The 26,145-nt window shown below is 33.0% G+C and overlaps 2 protein-coding genes across 2 annotated transcripts in view; one reads left to right on the top strand and one right to left on the bottom strand.

The window, feature by feature from the left end:
* Positions 1-26,145, top strand: part of LOC140436192 (uncharacterized) — an 821,182-nt gene that overhangs the window by 13,008 nt on the left and 782,029 nt on the right.
* LOC140436191 (uncharacterized) overlaps positions 17,648-26,145 on the bottom strand; it is a 64,285-nt gene continuing 55,787 nt past the window's right edge. The window contains exon 5 of the mRNA XM_072524889.1: positions 17,648-18,022. Within this exon, the coding sequence (XP_072380990.1) occupies positions 17,752-18,022 (271 nt within the window). The 3' untranslated portion in view covers positions 17,648-17,751. The remainder of the gene's footprint in view (positions 18,023-26,145) is intronic.

Below are 26,145 nucleotides of genomic sequence, written 5' to 3'. Positions count from 1 at the left end.
TGGCAAATAAAGGAAATATACAAAAGAAAACTTGAGGCAACGGAAATGGATTTCTGGAGACGTTCAGCTGGAAATCTAGACTAGAAAGAGTAACGAACAACAGAATAAGATAAATTATGAAAGTAAAACATACAATAATAGACGATATCCCATCTGAGTTGTTGGTACCAATAGAGAAATGAAAGACAGAGACATAGAAGAAAACTTATGGATGAATCGAAAAAAGTGGCAACTGGGTATCGGAAAACGTAGGAGAACATTTTAAACCGATCTATATATATTTTTTTAAACCTTGATTAAAATTTATTCGAACCACCATTACGATTCTTAAATGCTTCGAGAAGTTTTTTAATGTTCTATAACATATGGAATAATTAATAAAATATATAAATATTAAAAGACTCCTGATAATTTAAAACAGTTTTGTTAAAATTTTTTAAGTATACTTATTAAGTTCTTTGTGTAGTTATTAGTGTAATTCTTGAATAAACATTATTTCTAATCGCTACCACAGCCTATAATTTTCCTGTAACAGTTACTATATAGTGAAAGTTTTCTCTTGGTAATTTTATATTTCATGTCAAACTATATAAACTATACGATAAAAAACTATGACAATCTTCTTTGGTCGCAAGTTTATAGTCTTATAGTAGATTTTTTTTATTTTACACTTTGACTCTATTATCTGTTAGACCTCCAGCTTTATTTTAAGGTCTTCTACTTTATAAACATTATGCTCCTGGTTAAATTTATTGTTACACAAACAAACGCATCTAAAGCGCAAATATCCGCTTGCCATAAAGTTTAATATTATCTTTACCTAACATTTTTGCCAATTGGAGAAAGAATCGCGTTCAAAGACTGCGGCTTCAACTTTGTTTTGAAGTAGAGCTAATATTCGAATGTATACCTGCTCCCTTTGTTGTGAAGTTTTAGCCTTTGAGGCAAATATGTAAATGTGTATTTACTCTTTACCACCAGCTGCTTTGTTTGTGGAAACGTGGAATATGTCTTATCATACTCAAAATAAAATATTGTATTGTCGTATTACAATCATAAGAGCATTAAAAAATTTGAAACTCATGTATAGAAAGAATGTAAGTATTCATAAATGCATTCTTTGTGAGCAGCATTTGGTTTATTAAATCATCAGAAATAAACACAAAGCCATCTAAAAAATCGTTCCACAGAAGAAATTCAAAATAAATATAGTAAATTTATAATATAAATATAGTAAATAAAGTAAATTTAAACATGATTAAGCACGTTTGGTTATTTCTGTAATATACATATTTGTCAACAGTGTAACAAAATTCATAAACAAATTCATTTACAGTTCAATATTTTTTGACTGTGTGTAGTCTGTGTTGAATCTTTTCAAAAAGTTCTAAAGCATATGAAAGTCGTGTAATATATGTATACATAGATATAAGTATATATTATTATGATTTGCAAATTTGGACCTTTTATAGTTCCTTTTATAGTTCCTTTAAGGAACTTGTTTTCTAACATTAAATCACCTCTTTCCTTTTTGGAACCAGTGAATATAGTCTATCACATACCCTGTTCTGAATGTGATGCATGTTATATTGGTCAGATGGGCCGTTACCTTAAAGGACGCCTTACTTCACATCGTAGTGACATTAAACTTTCTAAACATACCTGTGCCCTTGCACAACATGCAATCAACACCAAACATACTGTGAATTTTGATGATGTTTGATGATGTTCTCTTTAGAGAACGTAACCTTAATAAGAGACAGTTTATGGAGATGTGTCATATTTTGAAACAACCTAATGCATTAAATAAAAGAACTGATATCAGCAGCTTAAGCCAAATTTACCATGCACTAATGCTACAAAATTGATTCTTCCGTATTCTACTTTTAATTATTGGTTTCTTCTTCAGTTTCTTTTATTATATCATAACCTTTATGTTGGCATCTACAAAACGTTTTTTTGTATGTTACAGTCAATGTCAAAGTTGTTATATTGGTCAAAGTCAACAGTGGCTTAAAAAACGTGTCACTCAACACAAAAGTGACTGTAACATACAAAAAACAAAAAAAAAAAAAAAAAAAAAAAAAAAAAAAAACTCTTGTGCCTTAGTGGACCACCACTTGAAGACAGGACATAACTTTGACTTTAATAATGTAAAAATCTTGGAACAAGTTGATAATTATAAAAATCGGCTTTTCCTTGAAATGGTACACATTAATAAAACTCCTGAATCTATCAATTATAAGACAGACACCAATCATTTAAGTAATATCTACTGCAACATACTAAACAATATATAATATGATAGATCTTAACCTTTAAACACATACTTATTATAGTAATTCTCTAGTAACTGTACCTATAATTTTATTACATTCCTAAATATCAGTATTGCAGTAACTGACTACATACCATCAATTACATTTTATAGATCAATTTATCGTGTTCCTGATTCTTTCTCAATTTTATTAATTCCATCTTTCCACTTTATAAAATGAATAATACTGTCATAGTAATTGTTTATTTTAACCTACTCGCTGAAAATTGTACAACGGGAATTCACTCTATAACATATTGCGGTTACCATAACTCCTTAATAAAATCAAACAAAAATATGTCATTTATTTAGATATGCCAGAAAAATTTAAATTTTCATTCTTATAGTTGTAAGTATTAAAATATTCATTTTGTTTACATATAATCATTAATTATTCTAATAAATTTACAGTTTTCTCCTGAAGAAGTCACAAAATCGTGACGAAATATTGAGACTGAACAAATAGAGTTTTATTTCCTGACCGATTGCTGATACTCTAAATCAATATTTAAAACAGTACGGTCGAAAAAATCATTTGAAATATATATATATATATATATATATATATATATATATATATATATATATATATATATATATATATATATATATATATATATATATATATATATATATATATATATACATATATATATTATATATGGATCCAAAGACAAAAGTTTTTTGACATTATAAGGAAAAGTGATGTCAGTTAGATTTTTGAACCATTTTTCTTGAAATGTTATTTTTGAAAATTGATCTATTTAATTTTGTTAAATTTTTTGATTTTGTTAGTTCTAATTTGGAAAAATACTTTATTGTATTTAATTTTTAGTCTTCTATAGAATTCTTGTAGTAAAGGAGCAGGTAAATGCTGCTCTAATATATTTTTTAATTGATGAAACTTCTTTTCTATGTACGTAATATCTAATATTATATTTAATTTCGAGGATTCCTGTATTTTGCAAAAGAAAAGAATCATTCAAAACGTGTTTTCTTGGAAATGTGTTCCATAAAATCTAGTACATCGTGCATCAATAAAAAGTCTGACATAGATTAACATTTATTGTTACTTACAGGAAAAACATCCAAAATAAAATAAATATTTAGTACATAAATTACACTTGCATGCATAACATGTTGCATACCATTAAGACAGGTTTAAAAAGTTAAAAATTAAAAAGTAAATCACCCAAGATGGGCCTCAAGTATTTCTTAAAAAGAAATATAATATTAAGTACACCTAATTACTTTTTAATCATAGGGTTTTTACTTTCTGTTCTCTATGTGTCAGAGTTAAAACACACCAGTAAAAGATGCCATAAACTAAGTTTTACTATCTGTACCTAAATTTTAAACATTTTAGAATGTATTTTGTCAATTATTTTATGTTTTGTATGTGTATTATTAATGTTGAGTATGATGAGTGTCAATGCTTTTACAAATAATCTCAACGAATAGTAAGTTGCACTGAAGAATTGTGATATTTTATAAATATTTACATATTTTTCTTATTACAGTGTCTTGAAAAGGAATAAACCATTCCGAAAGCTAGACAAAAAGTCAACAGAATGTTTTATTAACATTACGGCCAATTTTCTGACTGCAACCCTAATAAACTGTGTTGTTTGTTTATATCGACAGTCACTAATATCCAGTATTTCTATATATATATATATATATATATATATATATATATATATATATATATATATATATATATATATATATATATATATATATATATATATATAATCCTAGAGTAAATTAAACAGACCCTAAATTTTGTGTATCTAGGGAATCTGAGTATTATCACGACTAAGAATTATACACCAGTTCATTTTTTACAATTTCTGTAGAATTTATTTTAGTGGACTTTTTGGGTACTGCATTTAGATGACCGATTTGTTATCTTCCACAAAGTAATTCATATTTGACACTTTACGGTTATAAAATATTTTAAAATTAACATTTAAACCTCTTTTTAATAACAATGTTCTGTATCAAAAAGCTCCCCTCTGGTATCGATGTATTCTCCTACAAATACAAAAATTTCATTCGTTTACAAATTGCCCTTGTCATCTTACAACCTAACAAGTAATAAAAATTCTACTCCCCGAAAGTGATTTTCAGCAACAAATTTCATTTCGGTTTGTATAATTTATATCCCAACTAAACGCACTTATCTTCTAAATAAATCAAACAAGAATAGAAATGTATGTACCTAAGGAAAAAACTCCAGAGACCAGCAACCCTTATAAATTATTGGTGGTAACATCCTAGCAATTTAATTCTATTTTCACGGTCTGGTTCAAAACGAGAAAGAAAAAAGGCAATCTGAAGTTAAAGGCATTTAATTGAAACATTAAACTTTTATGTAGATCCGATAAACCTTTGGGAATATTTTTTAAATGATTTTGTGAATTATGAAGGTTATAAAATGTGTAATATTACTATCTTTAATATATCGTTCCCTTAATACTACAATTAGGTAACTCAAAATTTGCTATTTTTCAGGACAGCAGTTTTAAATTTGAAAAGAAACAAACCGTGCTGTATTACAGCAAATGAATTTTTTTCTGACTATTTATAGTTAGAAGTTGAAATAAATCTAACTTCTGATTAATTGTAAGTCTTTTAAAGCCTTGTTTTAGTTTTTTTGTTATTGAAAAACAAGATATGTAGTTGTTGCAATTAAAATTAAAAAAAAAATTAAATATAAAGTTTGTTTCACGAAAAATGGTTGAGTGCTTAATGGTTAACTGAGTTGATCCTATTGTGTATACAAGAGTCTCTCAATAAACTACCGAAGTACACAGGGTCGCACTTCAGAAAGTTTGTTATTTAATATATTTCATTGGTAGCTGTGTAATACACGATTATAACAATTAATTAAATTATTTCATATGGTATTTTTAGGTTGTTCAAGTGAATATACTTGATAATTGAACAATTTTTAACATAAAGAAAGTAGTTATTTTGTTCTACGTGAATAATTGTAGTATATGGATCTAAATTCAGAAAGGTACTTTCCTTCACACTTTTTACAGGCTTAGGACTGTCAGCAAAAAACTGGCGTGTTTAAAGTTTTTGCTCTTCCTAATCGGATATCGTTAAAAATATACAGTAATAATAGTTCTATTAATATATACAAGTTAATATTTACAAAAACAAAATACCCAAAATAACCAAAATATATTTATGAATTCCTAAATACCTAATTCTGTTTCGCTGTCGCTATCCTCTTCAAGATTAATAACAATTGGTTTAATTATGTGATTCAAAGTAACATGAATTTTCTACGTTCATTACATGGCGTACTGAATTTTTCCAACTTTCTGGGGAGATATCATCAACACATTTCCTTATTAATTCGACTACACTACCACTTAAAGTCGGAGAAACATTTTGTGACCTAACATTTGACTTTAGTTGGTGCCACATATGCTCTATGGGATTAAATAAACAATAGTAGGGCGGAAGCCGTAACACTGTATGTCCCATGTCCTCGGCCAATGCATCATAAACATATACTTTTTAATTGAAAATGATTTTAACACATCTAACAGTTCATTTTTTAAATAACTTTCTTCAAAATATATATCGTTTTCTAACAGGTAGTTTTGAATTTCAATTTTCGTGTTATTTGCACTTGGAGACTTATGTAATTGACGACTGTGGTAACTTGCATTGTCCATTACTATCACACTATTTTGAGGAAGGTTAGGTATAAGACAATTCTTAAACCATTGCTCAAAAAGCTCTGCCGTTGTATCCTCATGGTAGTCCACGCAGGAGTCTTTAATGTTCTTTGCAGAAAGCATCCTGCCATCTCCCATATTTGGTAGAACCGGCATCCTTACGCTTCCTTCTTGACTTAATGGGATTTGATGTAATTCTTTTCACTGTGGTTAGAAGTATTTTCGTTAAATCAGATATTTCACTGGCAGCAGTATTAGCAGTAAGTCCTCTTGTAAGTAAATAACTATATATTGTTTTTACGATTTCTCTAGCGTCAGCAGATGAATGCTTTTTCTTTGCCGGAACACTGGAAGAAGCACCATCAATGTTTTTCCACGGACGCCACATAATGCTGTTTTATAGGTATAAATAGGTATAACACTGGTAACACTTGTAACACTTTCAACGAAATGAAACAAAATGTATATTTAAAAATTTCTCATCGGTTTTATATACTTTTACAAATTATACAGAATAGAGGGAACCTGTATAATTATTCCATCAAATACTTAACGATCAACAAATTTTTTGTGGTCATTAAAAGATCAACCATTGATAGTGAAACTCACTGTTAAAATGTTTACAACTTTATGAAATAAAATGTATTCTAATCGTTTTTATAATTTTATACGATTTTTTAATCGTTTTTATATTACCAGGAATTTATCATACAAACAAGATAACGACACTCCACAGTAGCTTCAATTTTACCTGAATACTTACCTGCTCAACTAATGTTGACTAAGCTGGGGTACTTGGGGTCGGGTTTTATTGCAATCATTAAGCACTCAACGATTTTTCGTGCAATAAACTATACCTAATTGTCGACTTAGCAATAAGTACAACTTTTTAATACAAAAAAACAAATTTATTAATATATTTTGATCAAAACATAATAAAAAAGTAGAAGAACTTAATTAATAATTATAAACAATATTTTTCTTTCACTCGGTCCTCGGTGTCACTTATGTCAGATTCAGTTGATAATTCGCTTTAAAGGTAGGTTTTCAAAATAATCCTTATTTTCCAGAGGAATAACGAGAGGTTTGGTGTTAAACAATGTCAAAAACCTTGTATTTTTCCACAGTAATTGAAATATTTGAGAAGTAATATTAACAATAATGAGGAAATTTTAAATGACTGCACTAACAATATTGTTCAATTTGAAATTATAGTAACAATTTTTGGACCAAATTTTTTTTGTAAGCAAAAGGGTGGTTTTTAAAGGTTAACTACATGCAATATATCACAACATCAATTTGTAGCATAATAAATTCAATCTATCATAAGTAGACCGTTTAAAAGTTTGAAGCATTGTAATTTAGATCATTTCTTTGCAAATTTTGTCTTAAAGGGTAGTTTTTAAGAGAAAAAAATAACTATGTATTATAAAATGCATTCCCATATGATACACAAATCTTTATTTAACATAAACATGATTAAGATTTAAATAAGCATAAATCTGCAGTTTTTAATTTTTGGTAAAAAGGGTAGTTTCACCCCACAAAAACAAAACCATACATTTTAATCATATAACTTTTGAAGAGCAAGGTAAGTTAAGCTTACTTGCAAAATTTCATCAAAATCGTTGCGGTTCTTTAGAATTCTGAGGTTCTACAATATTTTACCGTGAAAAAATGGACTTTTTTCCTGGATTGGCCGTCATCGTTGATAATCATCATTATATTGACGTTCATCAGATTTCAGAACCACAAATTCAAAAACACAAGCCTCTGTACTTACGTTTTCTACTAAAAGAGCGGAAAAATCTACGTAAATTCCATTTATCTTAACCCGGGATCCGACAGGTGGGGTGTTAGTACACCCCAACAATACTGAAGCGCCTAAAACATACGGACATTTTGCATGTAGTGGCAACGGCGGCTAGATAACTTTCTATTGTATAATCCATCTATGCGATGACACATAGTTTTTAGTCATCTGTTTAGTTTCTCCAAGTATATTTGGATTGAAAGCGGTCAGACCTCACGTGTCGGATTTTGTACATTCTGCAGAATTATTATTATTTTGTTTTACTCCTATAAATAAGTAAGTATGGTAAGTGAATAATACTTAATATAGATTTTAACATCTTTTTTTATTAGTTTAAGCTAAAATGAATTACGAACGAGAACAAGCACGTCTTCAGGCCTTATGGGATGAAGTAGACAGTGACGAATGTATTGACAAGAGTGATTCGGAAGTAAGTGAATAAATAGACAATGTTAGTGAAAATAGTGACTATTCTGACCAACTTCAAGATGTTGACGTTCCAGATATCACAGACAACTCAGATGAAGATGGAAGTCCAAATGTAAGTGCTCACTTTTAAGAAAAAATGGAAGTAAATGGCTGAAAGCTGTACCAAACAAAAACGTTAGAACAAGATCTGAAAACCTTATAACATATCTATCTATCTGGTGTTAAAACGTATGCTAAATCCGCCAGAACTCCTATCGAATGTTTTCAGTTATTTATATCTGAACAAATGATTGTTGACATTGTTACATGCACTAATGAAAGAATAAGAGAAAAGACTGAAAAATGGAAAGATTCAAATCACTTTGGAGAAACAAATCCTTCAGAAATAAAAGCTGCACTTGGCCTCTTATAGTTAGCCGGTGCATTTAGAAATAATCATCGTCGTCTGTGTGAGCTATAGAATGTGGATGGCACAGGTATGGACATATTTCGGTGTACAATGAGTCAAAGAAGATTCCAGTTTTTAATTTCATGCCTTCGGTTTGATCATAAAAAGAACAGGGCAGACAGATTGAAATTGGACAAATTGGCACATATTCGAGGAATTGTTGACCGATTCGTGGATAACTGCAAGAACGCCTATACACCGTCTCAATATGTAACAATCAACGAAAAATTGGAGGCGTTTCGTGGCCGCTGCAGTTTTAGACAATATATACCGAACAAACCAGCTAAGTACGGTATACAAGTACACGCTTTGGTAGATGCATGTACATACTACCTTGTAAATATGGAGGTTTATGTTGGTCAGCAGCCAGATGGACCTTTTAGACAAAGCAATAGCCCTAAAGATATTGTAGACCGTCTAGTTGCCCCGATATCTGGAATAAAACGGAACATGACGTTTGACAACTGGTATACCAGCTACAAACTCCTCGAAAACCTACGAAATACTCACAAACTCACTGCGGTTGGAACAGTTAGAAAAAATAAGCCACACATACCTCCAGAATTTTTAAATGTACGCAATAGAGATTTGTATTCTATACTGTTTGGGTTTCAAGAAAATTGTACACTAATATCCTATCACTCAAAAAAGGGAAAAGTGACATTATTGATGTCATCTCTCCATCATAATAATTCGGTGGGTGTTACGGAGAAAAAAGTTCCTGAGATAATATCTTTTTATAATTTTAGTAAGTGTGGTGTTGATGTGGTGGATAAAATGTGCACATCTTACAGTGTTTCACGTCGAAATCGCCGCTGGCCACTAACAATCTTTTCTCCCTTCTCAATACCGCAGGAATTAATGCTCAAATAATTTACAGAGTGAACAATAATGACGTGAAAAGTGCTAGGAGTTTTCCTAAAAGTGTTAGGAAAACAATTAATAGAAAACAATCAACGGAATAGAGTAACAAATCCGAGGTTAACTCGAGAACTGCGTAGTTCTATAAGACATGTTTTGGGTAAACATTCAGAGCCAGTACCAGGAGAAGGAGACCAGGTCAGTAGGGAAGATGTTCTAAGTGTCCTCGTGTTCGTGACAGAAAAACCAAATACGTATGCGAGGCTTGTGAGATTTACCTCTGTCTTGAACATGCCCAAATCTATTGTAAGGACTGTACAGATTTTGAGTAATTATTCAAGTTCGTATTGTTTACTAATTTAGCAATTTTTGTTTTATTGATTATAAATAAAATCATTTTTCTTTTATCTTTAATTTGGTTTTGTTAATTTGGTTATTTTTCTTGGAATACAAATTTACTACGGAGTGCAACATAATTTATTTTTTATTAAGTATTATACATGAAATCATTTTTCTTTTGTCTTTAATTTAACTTAAACTCATATAATGTTATTGATTACATGTTGTGTATTACAAATTACAATAATAAATAATAAAAAATAAACATAAAGATATTTTTTGTAATTCTTTAACTTTTTCAGTTGCTGGGGTTTGTCACACCCCACCATACTTTTAATTTAATATGCAAATTCTAGCAATAGTAAAAATTCGAGTAAAAAACTTTTATCATATTTTGCATTGATTTTGTCATTAACGTTTGTTTCCCTTATTTTGAGGACTTAATTTGATATATCTGTTTTGTAACACTAACGTAAAAAAGTTAAATGGATTTTTAAATGTTTCCTATCTTTGCAATTTAACTTTGGGGAAAAGTTCAAAGACGACGAACTAAGAACCGAAACGTAAGAGAAAACTCCATAAAATGATTGACAGTAACACAATTTCTCGACATACTTTCAAGCACTACACTTACCCCCCAAAGAAGAGGCAACAAACTTTCCAGTAAACTTGATAAGCTGGAAAAGCGAATCTCGGCTCTTACATACGAAACAAAGTTATCCAAATATTTGAGAGTAAAGTTGAATCACGGCGCCCTTCTAATATAATTCACTAATACAAATGTTAAATTATTACAAGGTGAATTTGACATGATAATAACGTTATTGAGAACATTGCTTTTGGAATAGTGTCGAGGTCTATAATAATTTAATTGGGATTTTGACGTGATACTCATATTTAACGAAAACGAGGTTAGAAGAAAGGATAATTTTAATACAGACAGAACAGTCGTAGACAAGAAAACCAAGTTAATTATACAAATATGCTACATCATAATTATGTTATGTTTATATGGGATTCAGTAACAATTGAATAACTTAGACATGCCAAAAGAATACAGTTTCAGAACCATATCATTATGAATACCATTAATACTCTACAAGCTTTGTATAATTTTTAGAAATAATGGAAACTTTAAATATATACTTCTCATGTCTTTTTATTCTTGGTTGAGGTGTCTAGCTAGTTTATTTCTAGGCAGTGTTCTGGTTCCAGAGTTTTAACCTTGTTTAAGCTTTTCGCTTTTTTAAGGAAGGGGTATTCCTTTTTTTCCGGAGTAATGGAGGTATGATAAAACGTGATGAATGATGTTATGTGTTGAGAAGTAGTGGATTACTAACGAGCTGGGGTTCAGAAGGTGGCGTGTTTGTGTGGACGATGTGTTAAGAAGCGCACAAGAGGAATTTAGGTGATATGCGCCAACATATGGCCTTTCGCCGTTTACTTTTATATACCTATTCGGCATCTCAATTCATCAAAGCCGTAGCAAAGCTCTTGCTGAAGTTTGTAAACTCTTTACATATAGGAACCAGAGTCTTAACCTTGCTTAGGCTGCCGCCTTTTCAAGGAAGGGGTACTCCTTCTTTTTTTTGCGGAGTAATGGGGGTGTGACAAAACGTGATGATTGATATTTTAAGGAGGAGTAGTGGACTACTAAGAAATCAGAAGGTCGTGTATATGTGTGGACGATGTGTTAAGAAGCGCATAAGAGGAATTTGGGTAAGCTGTGCCAAACATGTCGAAGGAGGTACTTCAGGGGTTACCAGCCATAAAATAGGAACGGCTCTTAATCAGCATTTTTGACGTGCAGTAGTTAGCTGCGATATTTGATGGGGGTTGATTCTAAGATTTCAAAATACTCATCAGGGAGTTCATGTCCAGTATTGTGAAGAAGCTTAGCTGGAGGGAACGGAACTTTACTTTGAGGAAGCCTGGTGAGTATTTGCTCTCGGCGATTGAAAGGTGTCTTTAATATTTGCTTTGCTTGGTTATTTGAGCCTGTGATGGTTCGAAGGACATACCTCCTGCTGAGGGATAGGATTCTGTCCTTAATAGGTGTTATGTTTGCCAGTGTGTGTATGTGTGCTGATGGGTATAGCCTGCTCCGCCTCGTGCAGAATCTGAGGATTTTTCTGTAGTACATAGGGTTGTAAAGGACTAGATCAGAGAAAGTCGTAAACGATGTTGAGAGATAATTCCAAAACAAACACATGGAAAAATATATTCATTGGTGGGCTATGTACAAAAAGAACAGAGGAACTGCTACATATGGGCAGGAACAAACTGATAACATTTATGTAGTTAGAGCATGTACCAGTAAGATATTTCCTGATTAAAATAGATATTTGCAATGGAGAACTTAACTGCAGACTATGTGATAAGTGACCAGAAACAGTAAAACATATATTATGCGATTGCGAGGCGCGGGACCACAAAAGACAAAAACTATATGGTCAACCAAGAGGAGATCTTGATATATTTACCAACCAAGCAAAAGACCTGTACAAACTTCTACAGGGTATGAAAATTCTAGACTGGGTATAGGAAAGAATTTAAACACAATAAGTTTCAGCTTCAGTTTCAGTGATAGCGAAGTTTTTTTGCATCAGACAGGCCCAGGGAAAAAAAAGATTTCGTATAATTTTTACAGATAATTGAAACTTAGAATGTAGTCTTCCCAGGTTTTTTTGTTCTTGATTGAGATGTCCAGCTAGTTTGTCTCCACGTAGTGTACCCTAATTAACACTATATAAACTAGCAAAATTTGATAACAGACAAAACAAAACATACCCCTCCCGACATCACAAATTGTATTATACGAAAATATATGATTAAAATAAATCACGGTTCAACTGTATACGAGTCTGTTATTTTGACATCAAGAGCATCAACAGAGCAAAATAGCAAGTATTGATAAAAATCTTGCACGATAACGACATTTGCCTTGTAGTCAAAGAAGAAGCCCATGTCAAAAAAATCTAGCTTGATTTAAAGGAAGAGATACTTCTCTATGATTTACTAGGCGTTACATACTATAAATCTATCGGCGTCACAAACTTTGTTCCAAACAATAAAGAAATGGCTTTCTTGCTAATTTCATCCACTGAAAATAATATCCATTAATTGGTTACCACATTTTCTCTCTCTCTTCAATCCTGACCCCCAGGACGGAGTGGAGCGGTCATCGTTATGCGTGTATTGTTCGTCTCCAAGGATCTGTCTCTGGGGATTTTCCTCGTGGTCTTTAGTCTTCTACCTTTCCTTAGATAATAACTCACATCCTAATATACATCTAGAAATTTAATAGCTACCAAAAAAAGTGCAAATGTACTACGCATGATAAACATACAAAGGTACTAGTTCAATGATTTAAAGGAATAATGCACAAATCTCGCGTTTGATGTTAACACCAAGGAACATTAATTACTTATGCTTTTTCTAAAAAGATATTAACTATAGGTCACTAATAGCATTGATAAATCTTCTTACAGATTTCTCACATAAGTAACATAATGTGAGTTAATGACATAGACTTATCGACAAAGATCCTGTGTCAATTAACACTGCGAAAAATATGTTAGAGAAAGAAAGTATATAAGCGAGATCCTTGCTTTGGACTTATCCCCTTCAAGAAATGGGATCCGACTTTGAAATATATTGGGAAACTTTTTATTGTAAATACAGCCAAGGCTCCAAAAAAGGCGACGGTGTTGCTTTGACTGACTTCTGGTGGATTGTCTAAGAGCTTTGGCTCACATGGAGAATGGCTATAGATAGTTCCTTTCATAGGAGACGTATAGTTGTTTTATGAGATTGGGTCTTCTTCTTCTTCTTCGTCTAGCCATTCACGTCCACATCTGAACATAAGCCTCTTCAAGTCTTCCTTTCCATTGTTTTTTATTGTACGCTACTTGTAGCCAATTTTTCCCGGCAGTCCTTTTCAGATCATCTGTTCATCTCATAGGAGGTCTGCCTCTGGGTCTTTTGTGTTGGTATGGTCTCCAGGTTAAAATTGATCTGTGCCATTTGTTTAGATCGCTCCTAGCTACATGTCCAGCGTATTCCCATTTCAACTAATGATTTTTGCACCACATCGGTGACTTTGGTTTTCTGTCTTATCCATGTGTTTGTTTTCTTGTCCTTAAGTGATATACCTAGCATTCCTCTTTCCATCGCGTGTTGAGTGACTCTAAGTATATTCATATTCTTTTTTGTGATTGTCCATGTTTGTGCCGCATAAGTTAATATCGGAATAATGCATGCATAAAAAACTTTAGATCTAAGATGTAATTAAATTTGTTGATTTCTGAGTATATAGTTCGGTTTACCGAATGCTGCCCAAGCTAACTTTCTTCTTCTTTTTATTTCTTCAGTTTGAATTTCCCTATTTAGTATTATTTTTTGTCCTAAGTATATATATTCTTCAACTTTTTCTATAACTTTATCGTTTATTATTGTCACGGTGTCTTCGGAGTGCATGACTTTTGTTTTGTTTAAATTCATTTTCAGTCCTATTTTAGAAGATTCGGTATGTAGTTCTAAAAGCATGGTTTGCATTTCTTGTAGGTCAGTAGCTATCAGGATTATGTCATCTGCAAATCGTAGATTACTGAGGTAGCGGCCATTGATGTTTATTCCCTTATATTTCCAATTTACGTTTTTAAAAACGTCCTCCAAAACTAAGGTGAACAGTTTGGGTGATAAAGTATCTCCCTGTTTGACTCCCCTGTTTAATGGTACAGGGTTCGTGTGTTCATTTTCATTTAGGTAGTATGTAGCTGTAGCTTGGTTCATAGTTTCTTTTATTAAGTTAATATATCCGCTGTCTATTCTAGAATTTTGCATTGCGTTTATTACGGCCGTGTGTTCTATGGTATCGAAAGCTTTTTCGTAGTCTACAAATGCTAGGAAAACTGGAAACTTGTATTCGTTACATTTTTTTTTTAATATTTTTGTGGTTAACAGGTGATCGGAAGTTGAATAGCCTTTTCTAAAACCTGCCTGTTCATATGGTTGGTATTCGTCTAATTTCCTTGTTAGTCGAGTAGTTATGACTTTGGTGAGTATTTTAAACAGGTGTGACAGTAGGCTGATGGGTCTGTAGTTTTCCAATTTTCGACTATCACCTTTCTTGTGTAATAAGATTACTTTAGAGTTGTTCTAGCTCTTAGGGACTTTGCCCTGATGTAAACAACTGTTCACGAGCTTAGTTACAATTGCAATTAGTTCCTTACCTCCTTCTAATATCATATTTGTGGTAATACTATCTTCTCCTGCAGCTTTATTTCTCTTCATGTTTTCCAATGCTGTAGTTACCTCTGAAATTGTTACTTTTGGCATTATTTCTGATCCAACATTTTTTATTAATTTCCGTGCTGGTCTCATCTCATCATCTTGTTGATGTGTTCTGTAAAGTTCTGTGTAAAATTCTTCTATTCGTGTCAGTATGTTTTCTCTAGTTGTGATTTCATTTTCGTCTTTTCCCATTATTGATATCATCTGACGTCGTCCTAGTGTCGGTCTGAGGCATTTCATACTCTTATTTTTTTCAATAGTTGTTGTTATTAATTTTTTGTTTTCTTTTCTTTTTTGTTGTCTGATTCCTTTTCTAATCTGCCTATTAAGTTCTCTATATTCGTCGGTTCCCCTTTTGTTAGATTTATTTAAGATCTTCCTTCTTTTTATTTGTTGTAATATTTCTTTGTCTAATTCATTGTATGTTGTTTTTGGTTTTTTCAGTTGCAGAAGGCTTTTATTCACTGTTTCGGTAATAAGGTTATTCAAATCATCAATATCATTGGAGTTTATCTGCTGCATGCTAACTTGATTTAATGCATGCGCTATCTTTTTATTAAATAAGATTGGGTAATCACAGAAAAACAATCTCCTCCTGTCCTTTAATGTGACTGAATGTTACTCTTAAGGAGTATTGACCGGGACTTCGGGAAAACAGATAGATTCGTAGGGAAGAGACCTAAAGAGTTTGGAGTTGAAAGCACTTTAAGGATGCTTCGAGGCTCAACGAGGACCTTTAACCTAAGGAATTAACAAAACTTTCATAAACATACTTGAAATTTAAAGCCGACGTACAAAGTGCGTAGCCATACATGTTATGGGCAATATCATTACAGAAACGAGCTACGTCGTTTCTTGTTCTAAGAAAAACGCAGAAAGGATCATTGACATGAAGTAAATTATCGACTTCATATCCGAGGAATGTTCATATTGGAGTTTGTTTCGCGATGGTGACAAGTTGTGTTTGTTGAGAAATGGTAGATAGAGCTTATCATGTAGAACATCTGGAAGAGAAGATAGGACAGCATTCTTGACATTTGGGACATTTGCTATAGGACAAGCGAAATATTTGTGCTGTTACCAGGATTTTTCTTGAGCATTTTGTACTTTGGCAGCATCTCAACTAGCACTTCAGAGAGATAGTGATTGCATTTTACGACTTGGGAATGTTACAATGCAGTTTTCCTCCACCTATATCATTAGAAAGGATTTAATTTTGGAGTCTGTAAAGATTGCGAATTTTATAAATAAAAATTTGGATTTCGTAAAGCTTTTCTCAATTTCTTTTTATGGGAGATATTTTTTACACCAGTAATAACCAGATGATGGTTTTCTACAGATTATAGGGGGTAGAAACAGTCTGCGAAGACTGTTTTGTCTTCTACTATGTTAGGTGCTTTTGTCTAGAATTCGTAGACATTGACTGTACCATAAGTATTCAAAATGACTGTCAAATCACTAGGAAAGACTTTGAGTAACTCAGTAGATTGTTACAAACAAGGTCAGATGCACCCTTAAAGAAAATTAGACGGTAAACGTGACTTATGGTGTGATTGGAACTTGTTGGGTATGTGGTTTGGATAGTGCCTTAGGAGTTGCTGTCGGAGACTTAAATGTATTAGGTCTGTGTTGTGAGCAGTTTGAGGTGTTTTGGAGTATAGGAACGTTTTCAGTGCGGGCCAAAAGAAGATATTATTTTTGGCGATTGATCCAACTTTTTGTACGGTAGCAGGAATGTTAGTAGAATTGTATGTGTATAGTTTTGCTGCATTTGCAAAGGGCATAACTTTAATACTTTAATAGGTAGGAGGACGGAGCCAAAGAGTTTGTTGGTTTTAACAATTTTGTTGAGTTTACTTTGGAAACATGGGTTCGTTGGAATTTGCTTGATTGTGCATTTGTTCACACACAATTTTACTTGGGGGCTTAAGAGAAGTGTGTCACCTCTTGACTGGGAGTGACAAGATGTTACAATCGTTTAAGGCAGAAAAAAATTACTTAAAATTTCCTGTATTAATCTTGAACCATAGTCGCTATCGATCCTTTTCAAATGCTTAGGCGATCAGAAGCAGCTTGCATTTTATGTCCCCAAGTGATACACCAATAAACACATTAATGTAAAAATTTGTCTTGTTAACAATATTTTTCTAAAAAATTGCGGACCATGGGATTTTATAACTTATTTACTACTACATAATATGTTACCCATCCTATAGTTATGTGGAAGCTAGTACGTAGTTCCAGAATCCTGGAAGGGGTATCATGAGTAAATGGAAGATATACAATGAACCAAATGGTTGCAGTTCAACCAGTTTATAACAGATAACTTCTAGGAAAATAACGTACTTTTTAGCGGATGTAGATTTCTATGAACCACAGACGACGCGGGTCGGGCTGTGGTAAAAAGTATAATAAAGGCAGAATTAAACTAATTATTTATTTTGTTTGTCTACATAAACAACAAATAAAAATAAAAGATATAAATAAATAAATAAACAAATAAATTAAATAAACATTATAAACAATAATAATATATATGAAAACACCATTATTTATCTTGTGCATAATCCGCTTTAGTCTCGCTGTAACCTCCTTCACTGCCACGTGACTTTCCGGCTTTGTTGGCATATGCAGCGTCATTTCTGTAATGACTAGCATCACCTTTAGCACCTCTATAACCACTAGCTTCATCGAGGAAACGGCCTTTTTCGCTAAGTCCCTTCGCACCGAATTCTCCTTGTCTAAATCCAGCATCCACAGATTTGCCGTTGATAACAACTCCGGCGTCAGATCCAGCTTTGGCGTTAAAGTTTCCGTATCTAAAAAAACCAAGAAAACATGTATGTCAATTTTACAAATGATGATATCTTATAATTGCGGCAAGATATTAAACATGTGCAAAGTAGTATATAAAAAAAACTAAATACTGGAATCGGCCAAAAATTCTCGAAACTAATTAATAATTGATCCTTGCGGTTATAATACACGTTTACATTTCTTATAAGAAATGAGTGGATATTGGTTTATTTAGTCCATGTAGTTATACATTGATATAACCTTTATATTATCTATTGTTAATATACACACTGTGTCGTCACAGTCACTCGACACTGAGGAGTAGGCAGATTGAGATCCCAGTACCGTTTGACGGTTCTTGAATTTTTACAGATCACGATACTGGTACGTCACGAGTGAGAGGATTAGGCAGATTGAGACCCTGAGCTCGAACGGAACCGTATCACTCTTGATAATGGTTCTAAAATGGGTGCCGAAACGTCAACGCGGTTCTTCGTAATTTTCATAAAAATGTATATATATAAAAGAGATATATATATATATATATATATATATATATATATATATATATATATATATATATATATATATATATATATATATATATATATATGTATATATATATATCTAAGAGACCAAAGAGGCGCCCGAATCTCAGATGGGATTATGATATTAGAAAATTAACAGGAACAACGTGGTCTCGAATAGCACAAGATAGAAAAATATGGGCGCAAATGAGCGCAAATTATTAGAACAACGTATAACTAAGACATCGTCGAATAATAATAAGAACATAGAATAACATTGAAATAAGGGAGGCTGCACCGTAATTGGAAACGGTTGATAAAGCTGCACATGATGATGATGATGATGATGATGATATATATATATATATATATATATATATATATATATATATATATATATATATATATATATATATATATATATATATATAAAACTTAAATATTTGGGTGTGCAGCAGAAGATAGGACAAAGAAGTACCCTTTTTTGTCTACCAAGCTTTCGCAAATCTTTATTTGCATCATCAGGGTGCTACAATAACAAAATTAGTACAAAATACAGAAAAAGAATTATTTTGCATCTTAAACTAATTGAGGTTAGTTGTCGTGATGTTTATCAAATGAAATGAGCAACTCATTTGACCCCTACAAATGATGGCGAAAACTATCCAAAATTGTTTTTTAAAACGTTCTCTAACAAACAAATATTTAAAACACTTTAAACCACATATACATAAACACTTAAATAAAATTATGTTAAAATACTTACAGAACATGTACTTAGTCACAAAATAAAATTTAGGTTATAAATATTCTTATCAGAAACAAAAGAATTCCTTCTGAATTCGTTACTGCCAACTTAAAACGATAGAACGTTAGATCTTAAATGATAACAATGTAAAGGTAATACCTTTACTACTAGACGTATCCCTACTTTTTCAAGGCAAGTAATGTCTTTTTATATATCTATCTGTATATATCTATCTATCTATACAAGGATTTTTACAGCTGTCGCCGCCTTCCTTCTTTCAGCCAACGTCCTTTCTGTTCTGCCATTCTCCTTTCTGTTCTGCCATTCTCCATCTCTAAGGTCTCGTCTTTTCATGGCCTCGTCCACTTCATCCCTCCATGACCTTCGGGGTCTACCTCTTTTCCTCCTTCCTATTGGGCTCCAATCCGAAATCTTTGCTATCCACCTTGTATGATCTGTTCTTCTCACATGTCCATACCAAATTAAATGTTTTTCTTCGATGTAGCTGAGTATGTCTTGTTCTACTGCCATTCTTCGTATATAACTATGTGATTTATTACGCCAAATAAAAAATCTATCAAGGCATTAAATTTCTTAACAAATAAATAAGCAAGAAAAATAGATGGACGCAGAAAAAAAAAATAAAAAAGGAAACAATATTCGAACCTTTAATCCTAGTGACCAAGATAACAGTGATTAACTTACACATTGTTTTAGCTGTAAAGCTGTAGGTAATATTTACGAAGGTGGCTGCCATAACTTCGTGGTTAGCTACTGTCAGCAAGCCCGCCGGCTTCGATCTCGGCAGGCACCAGCAATTTTTGAATTTCTAATTTAACTGAAGCACCATCATGCTTCGGAGGGCACGTAAAGTCGTCGGTTCTAGCTAATTACGTAATCTTTGATCCTCCTCCTCAATCTATTTTTCTTCATAAGGATGTAGTGGCGTCATGTAATTTGTTTGACTATTTCTGCCCAATTATCTCTCTCCTGGAGTGTTGTTTTGATTCGGAGAATGAGTAACCAGTCATCTCCTTTATTTGGTCCGTCCATCGTACTGAAGATCTTCCTCTGGATCTTTTACCCGCTACCTTACCTTCAACTATCATTCGCTCCATGCCTTCACTGGACATATTATGTGCGGATATTTTGGACATAATGTCCAAAATATCTCAGTATATTTTGGTTGATAGTTGTAATGAGTATAGTTTTTATGTTAAGTTCTGCTAGAATTGAGTTATTTGTGCGATGGGCGGTCCATGTTATGTGCAACATTCTACGGTATACGACGTTTCAAATGCCATTATACGCTTTGAATCGGCTTTTTTTATTTTTCAAGTTTATGAAGCATAAGTGGCGATAGGAAATATCAATGCCCGAACAAGTAATTTTGTGTTTTTTGTGATGTCAGTGTTCTTACAAATTTTTGTAAGTTTGGCTGTTGCCGATCTTGCTATTGTGATGCGTCGACGGATCTCGTCTTCGCATCCTCCACTGTCAGTAATAACTGAGCCTAAGTAATTAAATTGCCTGACCACTTCGTAACCTGCCATGAGTCTTATCTCAGGCCATATTCCGTGGTCTCCGTGCCTACCTTATTCATAATTTGTTCCAGTTCTTCTGGTGATGAGCCCAATATAACAGTGTCATCAGCATAACGTAGGTTTTTGATTTTTCTTCCTCCTATCGTTGCTCCACCTTGTGGATGAATATGAGATTAGATGAATGGAAGATGTACAATAAGCCAATTGGTTGCATTAAAACCAGTTATAACTACAAACGATTATAAAAAAAATGCATACCAATAGTTTAGACTTACAAAAATGAGTAAAACATAGTAAACACATGGCTAAGTTTCGGTAATTAATTTTTGCAACTGCCAACTTTACTCCTTATTAAAAAATCTGTATTACTTTACACCAACTTAATTATAATGGCTCATATACTATATTATATATCTTCTGGTTTCCTAAAGTCTTACCAGTTTGGTTAGGGATCAATGTTATACTATTTATCCAGCACACTATTTATCCATCTGTGCACCCGATTCATTCGCGGATTACAATTCATACCCCAGATCTAATTTGGATTTTATACTACCCCGTTTAAAAAAAGTCAAGCAGGAGTTAACCTTGATTTTTGCTAATTAAGTTGTATACTAGCGTCATACTAGGGTCACTAGGGTATACTAAGTATACTAGGGTCATTAAAAACTAATTTTTAAGGAAGTACTGAAGAAATAAATCAAAGGTAGGTAATTTAAAAAAAAAATTATAGCTACAATAACGGAAGTCTTAAAAAGATGAAAAGATCCAGTTCTCCTGTGTGTTGCTAGTGCTGAAATATCACTGGGAAAGACAAAAAAATCGCTCATGTATATATCTGGGATGTACTTTCCAGACAATACTTAGGATCTTTTAATAAACAGAACAAATAGTAGACTCTTTGAGTGCGTTTATTGAAGAAATGGTTGTGAAAAGCGATAAGCTTTACAGTAGAGTCAGCGATACAGTAAAGATCGAAAAGAAAAGGAAAAGAGAAAGATCGTAGAATCACCTAGTTCAACGAATACAATAAAATCAGTTTTTTAACAATTATTTTATAGTGTTTTTAATTACTCAGCTCCTGTTTTGACCTGCTCCTCGTTACTCTAAAACTTTCAAATAGATCCTGTTTTGTACAAAACATCATTAATTTACGTTTATATTCCATAACATATATCGTATAAGCAACTTCTCGCAATTATAAATTGTATAGTTATTAATTAAAACTAAAGTGAAAACAACTTTAAAAGTTTAAAACATCACCCTCTGCGTACATAGTTAAAAGTTTGAAGAAAATCTGGGAATTTAGTGCTGAAATTACCATATCTGAGGGTAATAAATCTATCGCGTCATCTTTTAACTGTTTTTATGGAAGTGGGTATCTTAAGGAAAAGATTAATTATCCAAACTAAGCGAAGTCAGTCTCAGCAAACCATTACTATGATTTATCGTGCCGTATACATGATCCTTATTTTGGCAACGTAGTTGAAAGTTGATCCAAGAAAATTATTTGAAGTTTTGTACGTCTAGACACTACTAAATTCGGTATAAAGTACAGGAATAGTGTTTTAAAGAATAATCTGACTAAAATGTAAGTGAAAAACATTATTTTAGTTAAAGTTTCATTTCCTTTAAGATATTACATTTGATAAGACCTATTCGTAGCTGAGATGTTGCTGTTGGTCTACTAAATTGTAACCGTTATATTTAAATTTTTTAAGAAGAATATTATAATTTTATAATAAATCTGCGGAATTCTTATATCGAATCTTTCAATCTATTGAAAACACCTGTAGAATCTACTATTTGGAAACGACAGGAAAGGAAATCTAACATTGAATGGAACCTATAAAACATGTAGGAGAAGTTTACATAACTGGGAACAACTGTGGAACAACTGTCCGCAATGAATAGAACATGATAACGAATATTCGGTTCATAATTGAAAAAGCAGGAATAAGCTTTATTATAAGGAAAAATATGTTTACTATATGGGACAATTGACTACCGTTTAAAATACGACAGATCATAAATCAAACATGGATGTACTGGAAAGAATGATTAACAATAGAAAATTACGTTTACAGCATATGATAAACTAGAATACTTCGATTATATTATGAGACCCAGTAAATTTAAAAATTAATACCAATAATACTGCAACGACTCTTTAAATGTTTTAGTTCTTCATATTTTGTGATTTATTGAATACTACCGAATCGTTTTGAGTCTTCTTCCTAACCTAGTATATACAGTCTTGATGTTTACATGCTGATGGAATCGCTTTTCAAGACAACGTGTCATCTTCTTGATTTGAATTAACCAAATTATGAGTAACAATAATAAATATAATAAAAAAAAAATTTCTATATGTCCCCCACCAACATCTCAACATAACGTAACTCTTCTTTTCATTGAGTCTATAACATTATTTAGGATCCACGGACTATTATTTAATTCTTCAATATGATTCTCTATTCTTTATCTAAGATCGAAGAAAGAAATCGCGAGAAGTCAAATTATAGGATTGACGGGGGAATATAATAAACATATTTAAACTAATGACCCCATTATCGAAAAAGTTCATAATAAAATTCAAATTTTGGAGCGTTGTATGAATTCAAGCCCAGTTTTTCTAATAATATCCATCAATTGGTTTCTAAATGGGGTTAAAATTTCTTGACGATATCTTTCAGCGTTAAGAATCCATTCGAAAAATATTGGTCCTACAAATAGTCGCCCAAACTCCAAGTTTCTGTGGATATAAAAGCGTTTCAATAAAGTAATACGGGTTATCTACACTTCATATCCTCATATTCTGAGAATTCGTTTACACAAAAAGATAAAACCAATATTCGTCAGTAAAAAAAGTTTTGCCTAATACATCATTATTATTGCGATTGTTCAGAAATCAAATATAGAAAGCTAGCCTTTGGGGATAGTTGTTTACGGTGATTTTATGGAAGCCTACAAGGCCATACGGATGAAAATGTAAATCTTTCGTAAGAATACGCTGGCAAGTTCCAGATGAAAGATCTACGTATTGACGTAAATGCCGATTTAATGTATGTGGTTAATCTACAATAACTATTCTGAGACCAGTTTAGTGTTTCCTCCAGCTCGCACTTTAGACTTGCCTGCAGCGTAGCTGCTTCCCGTTTCTCTATAAATATGTACAAGGTGACGAGTAGTTCTGAGACGTAATAATGAACCGACGGAAGATCGCTGCGGAGTTGCAAACAAGAAATGCATAAAAAGACGGCGCATCTTCCGACCGGGATCAAGTCGGTCTACATCTTGAGCCCAGCTAGACCTTGTTGGCCGAGTGTCTTTTTCGATTTAAGAAGACTTTCCTTCGAAGACGATTCCAAAAGTTCTTTAGTGTGTAAATAAACACGAAGCCTTGTTGGCTACGATATTATTCAAGCCAACAGGAAGTATAGAAACCGGCGTTGTTTGACTGTTGGCCTATCTTTTGTCGAGGTAAAGAAAATTCCGGCAACGGACTCGCGAAAGCCAGTTAGTAGCTTGGAGAGAACGCTCCCTGGCTAGATAGATATTGATCTTTGAAATAGAGAAAGACAGGTTGTCTTAAAGCTATTTCGACAGGAATAAATAAAAGTCCCTACTGTAGTTTAGATTATTTCGCGAGAGGTGGCGGTAGGAGAGAAGGGCCGTCGAACGGTCAACACACTGTCGATGTTCCTATATCTATCGAGGAGTATGCACTTGGCTACATATTAAGGCGTAAAGGGCCGGCATCTGTGAGGTTCAAGGCATCCACAGTGCTCAGAATACTAGACAAATTATTGATGTCAGATAAATATATATTATTCACGTAAGAAAACTCGATCTGTTTAAAGCATTCTACATTGCCAGTGGCATCTTGCCGACCACAGAGCCTCCGGTGAGCTTCTCGACGAGTCGAAGTCGAGATCACATAAACACCACGAGTAAGAGGAAGGAGGCGAAAAACATTTGCTCCTCTTCCAGAGCGGCGGTCGGAAGTCATCAAGAATCTCCGAATACTTCGAAGGATGCTCCGACCGTACGGCAGTACGTTTGAAGAATTTCAAAAATTTATTTGATAGTTGGGTTTCGACTACTTAAATAGAGAAGAGTTTTAAATGGGTTAATATGTTTTTTAAAATTGATTATTGATTTATTTAAAACGATTTTCGGAGTGTAAATCGAAACGTCAAACGTAAGTAATTGCATGCATATCTGGGATTTGTCAAAACATGTTTGCAAACATGCCTGGGATAATGAGCACACAGTTCAATGAAAATATGCATTAATATTCATGAAAGAAACGGACTTGAAAAAGAGAAAAGACAAAGAAGCAGCTCTCGTTCTACTTTATAAAGACAAAAATGTGTATTGGTTGCCAATACTAAATAAAGAAGTCAATAACATAAATATACCATCCATAGCGGAGTGATGAGAAGTCGAGAAATATCACCTAAAAATTATACACAATACATATGCAACACACAATACACAAACACAAATCTGCGTTACACAACTTAAGCCCGCCACTCACGTTCCAACGCCGCAGTACAATTTTGTCGAATGCTACAAAATTGAACGTAATTTGATCCTGTATTTGCACTATTTAACCAAATCGGCCCGATTTGACGGCAGACAAACAAGTCAGTCCGCAGCAGTACGACACAGTCGTAAATTTGATCGTGTATATTGTGACAACGACAAAATCATACGAATCCAAAAAAATTATTTGCTGGTAAATTTCGAAAACTACTTATAGCTAGAGGTTTTAAGAGATTTCTTTGACATTTATAAAGAACAAGAGTGTCATAGTTTATTCGTCTTCCGGGTTTGGACCGTGTCATTTGTGAGTGACCCAAAAGTGGGTTCATCTCGACGTTTCGCTACAATTGTATGTAGCTTCTTCAGGAGAACAAAAAAGAAAAAGAAAAACAAGAGACAGGAAGATGGGTAGTTAGCAACGGTAACTCAGTTACTCAACGCAACCAGAGGCGAATACTAACTACCAAGATGGGCATTTGGTCACAGTAACTCAACTACTCAACGTAGCCAGAGGTGAAAACCAAATGCCAGGACAGTTCTGAGCTGTTGGACGTGAATCCCTGTCCTGGCATTTGGTTTTCACCTCTGGCTACGTTGAGTAGTTGAGTTACTGTGACCAAATGCCCATCTTGGTAGTTAGTATTCGCCTCTGGTTGCGTTGAGTAACTGAGTTACCGTTGCTAACTACCCATCTTCCTGTCTCTTGTTTTTCTTTTTCTTTTTTGTTCTCCTGAAGAAGCTACATACAATTGTAGCGAAACGTCGAGATGAACCCA

This window comes from Diabrotica undecimpunctata, chromosome 3 (assembly GCF_040954645.1).
Source record: "Diabrotica undecimpunctata isolate CICGRU chromosome 3, icDiaUnde3, whole genome shotgun sequence".
NCBI classification, from domain to species: Eukaryota; Metazoa; Arthropoda; class Insecta; order Coleoptera; family Chrysomelidae; genus Diabrotica; species Diabrotica undecimpunctata.
Note: the sequence above shows the minus strand (reverse complement) of the source record. Positions and strands in the feature narration are given on the sequence as shown.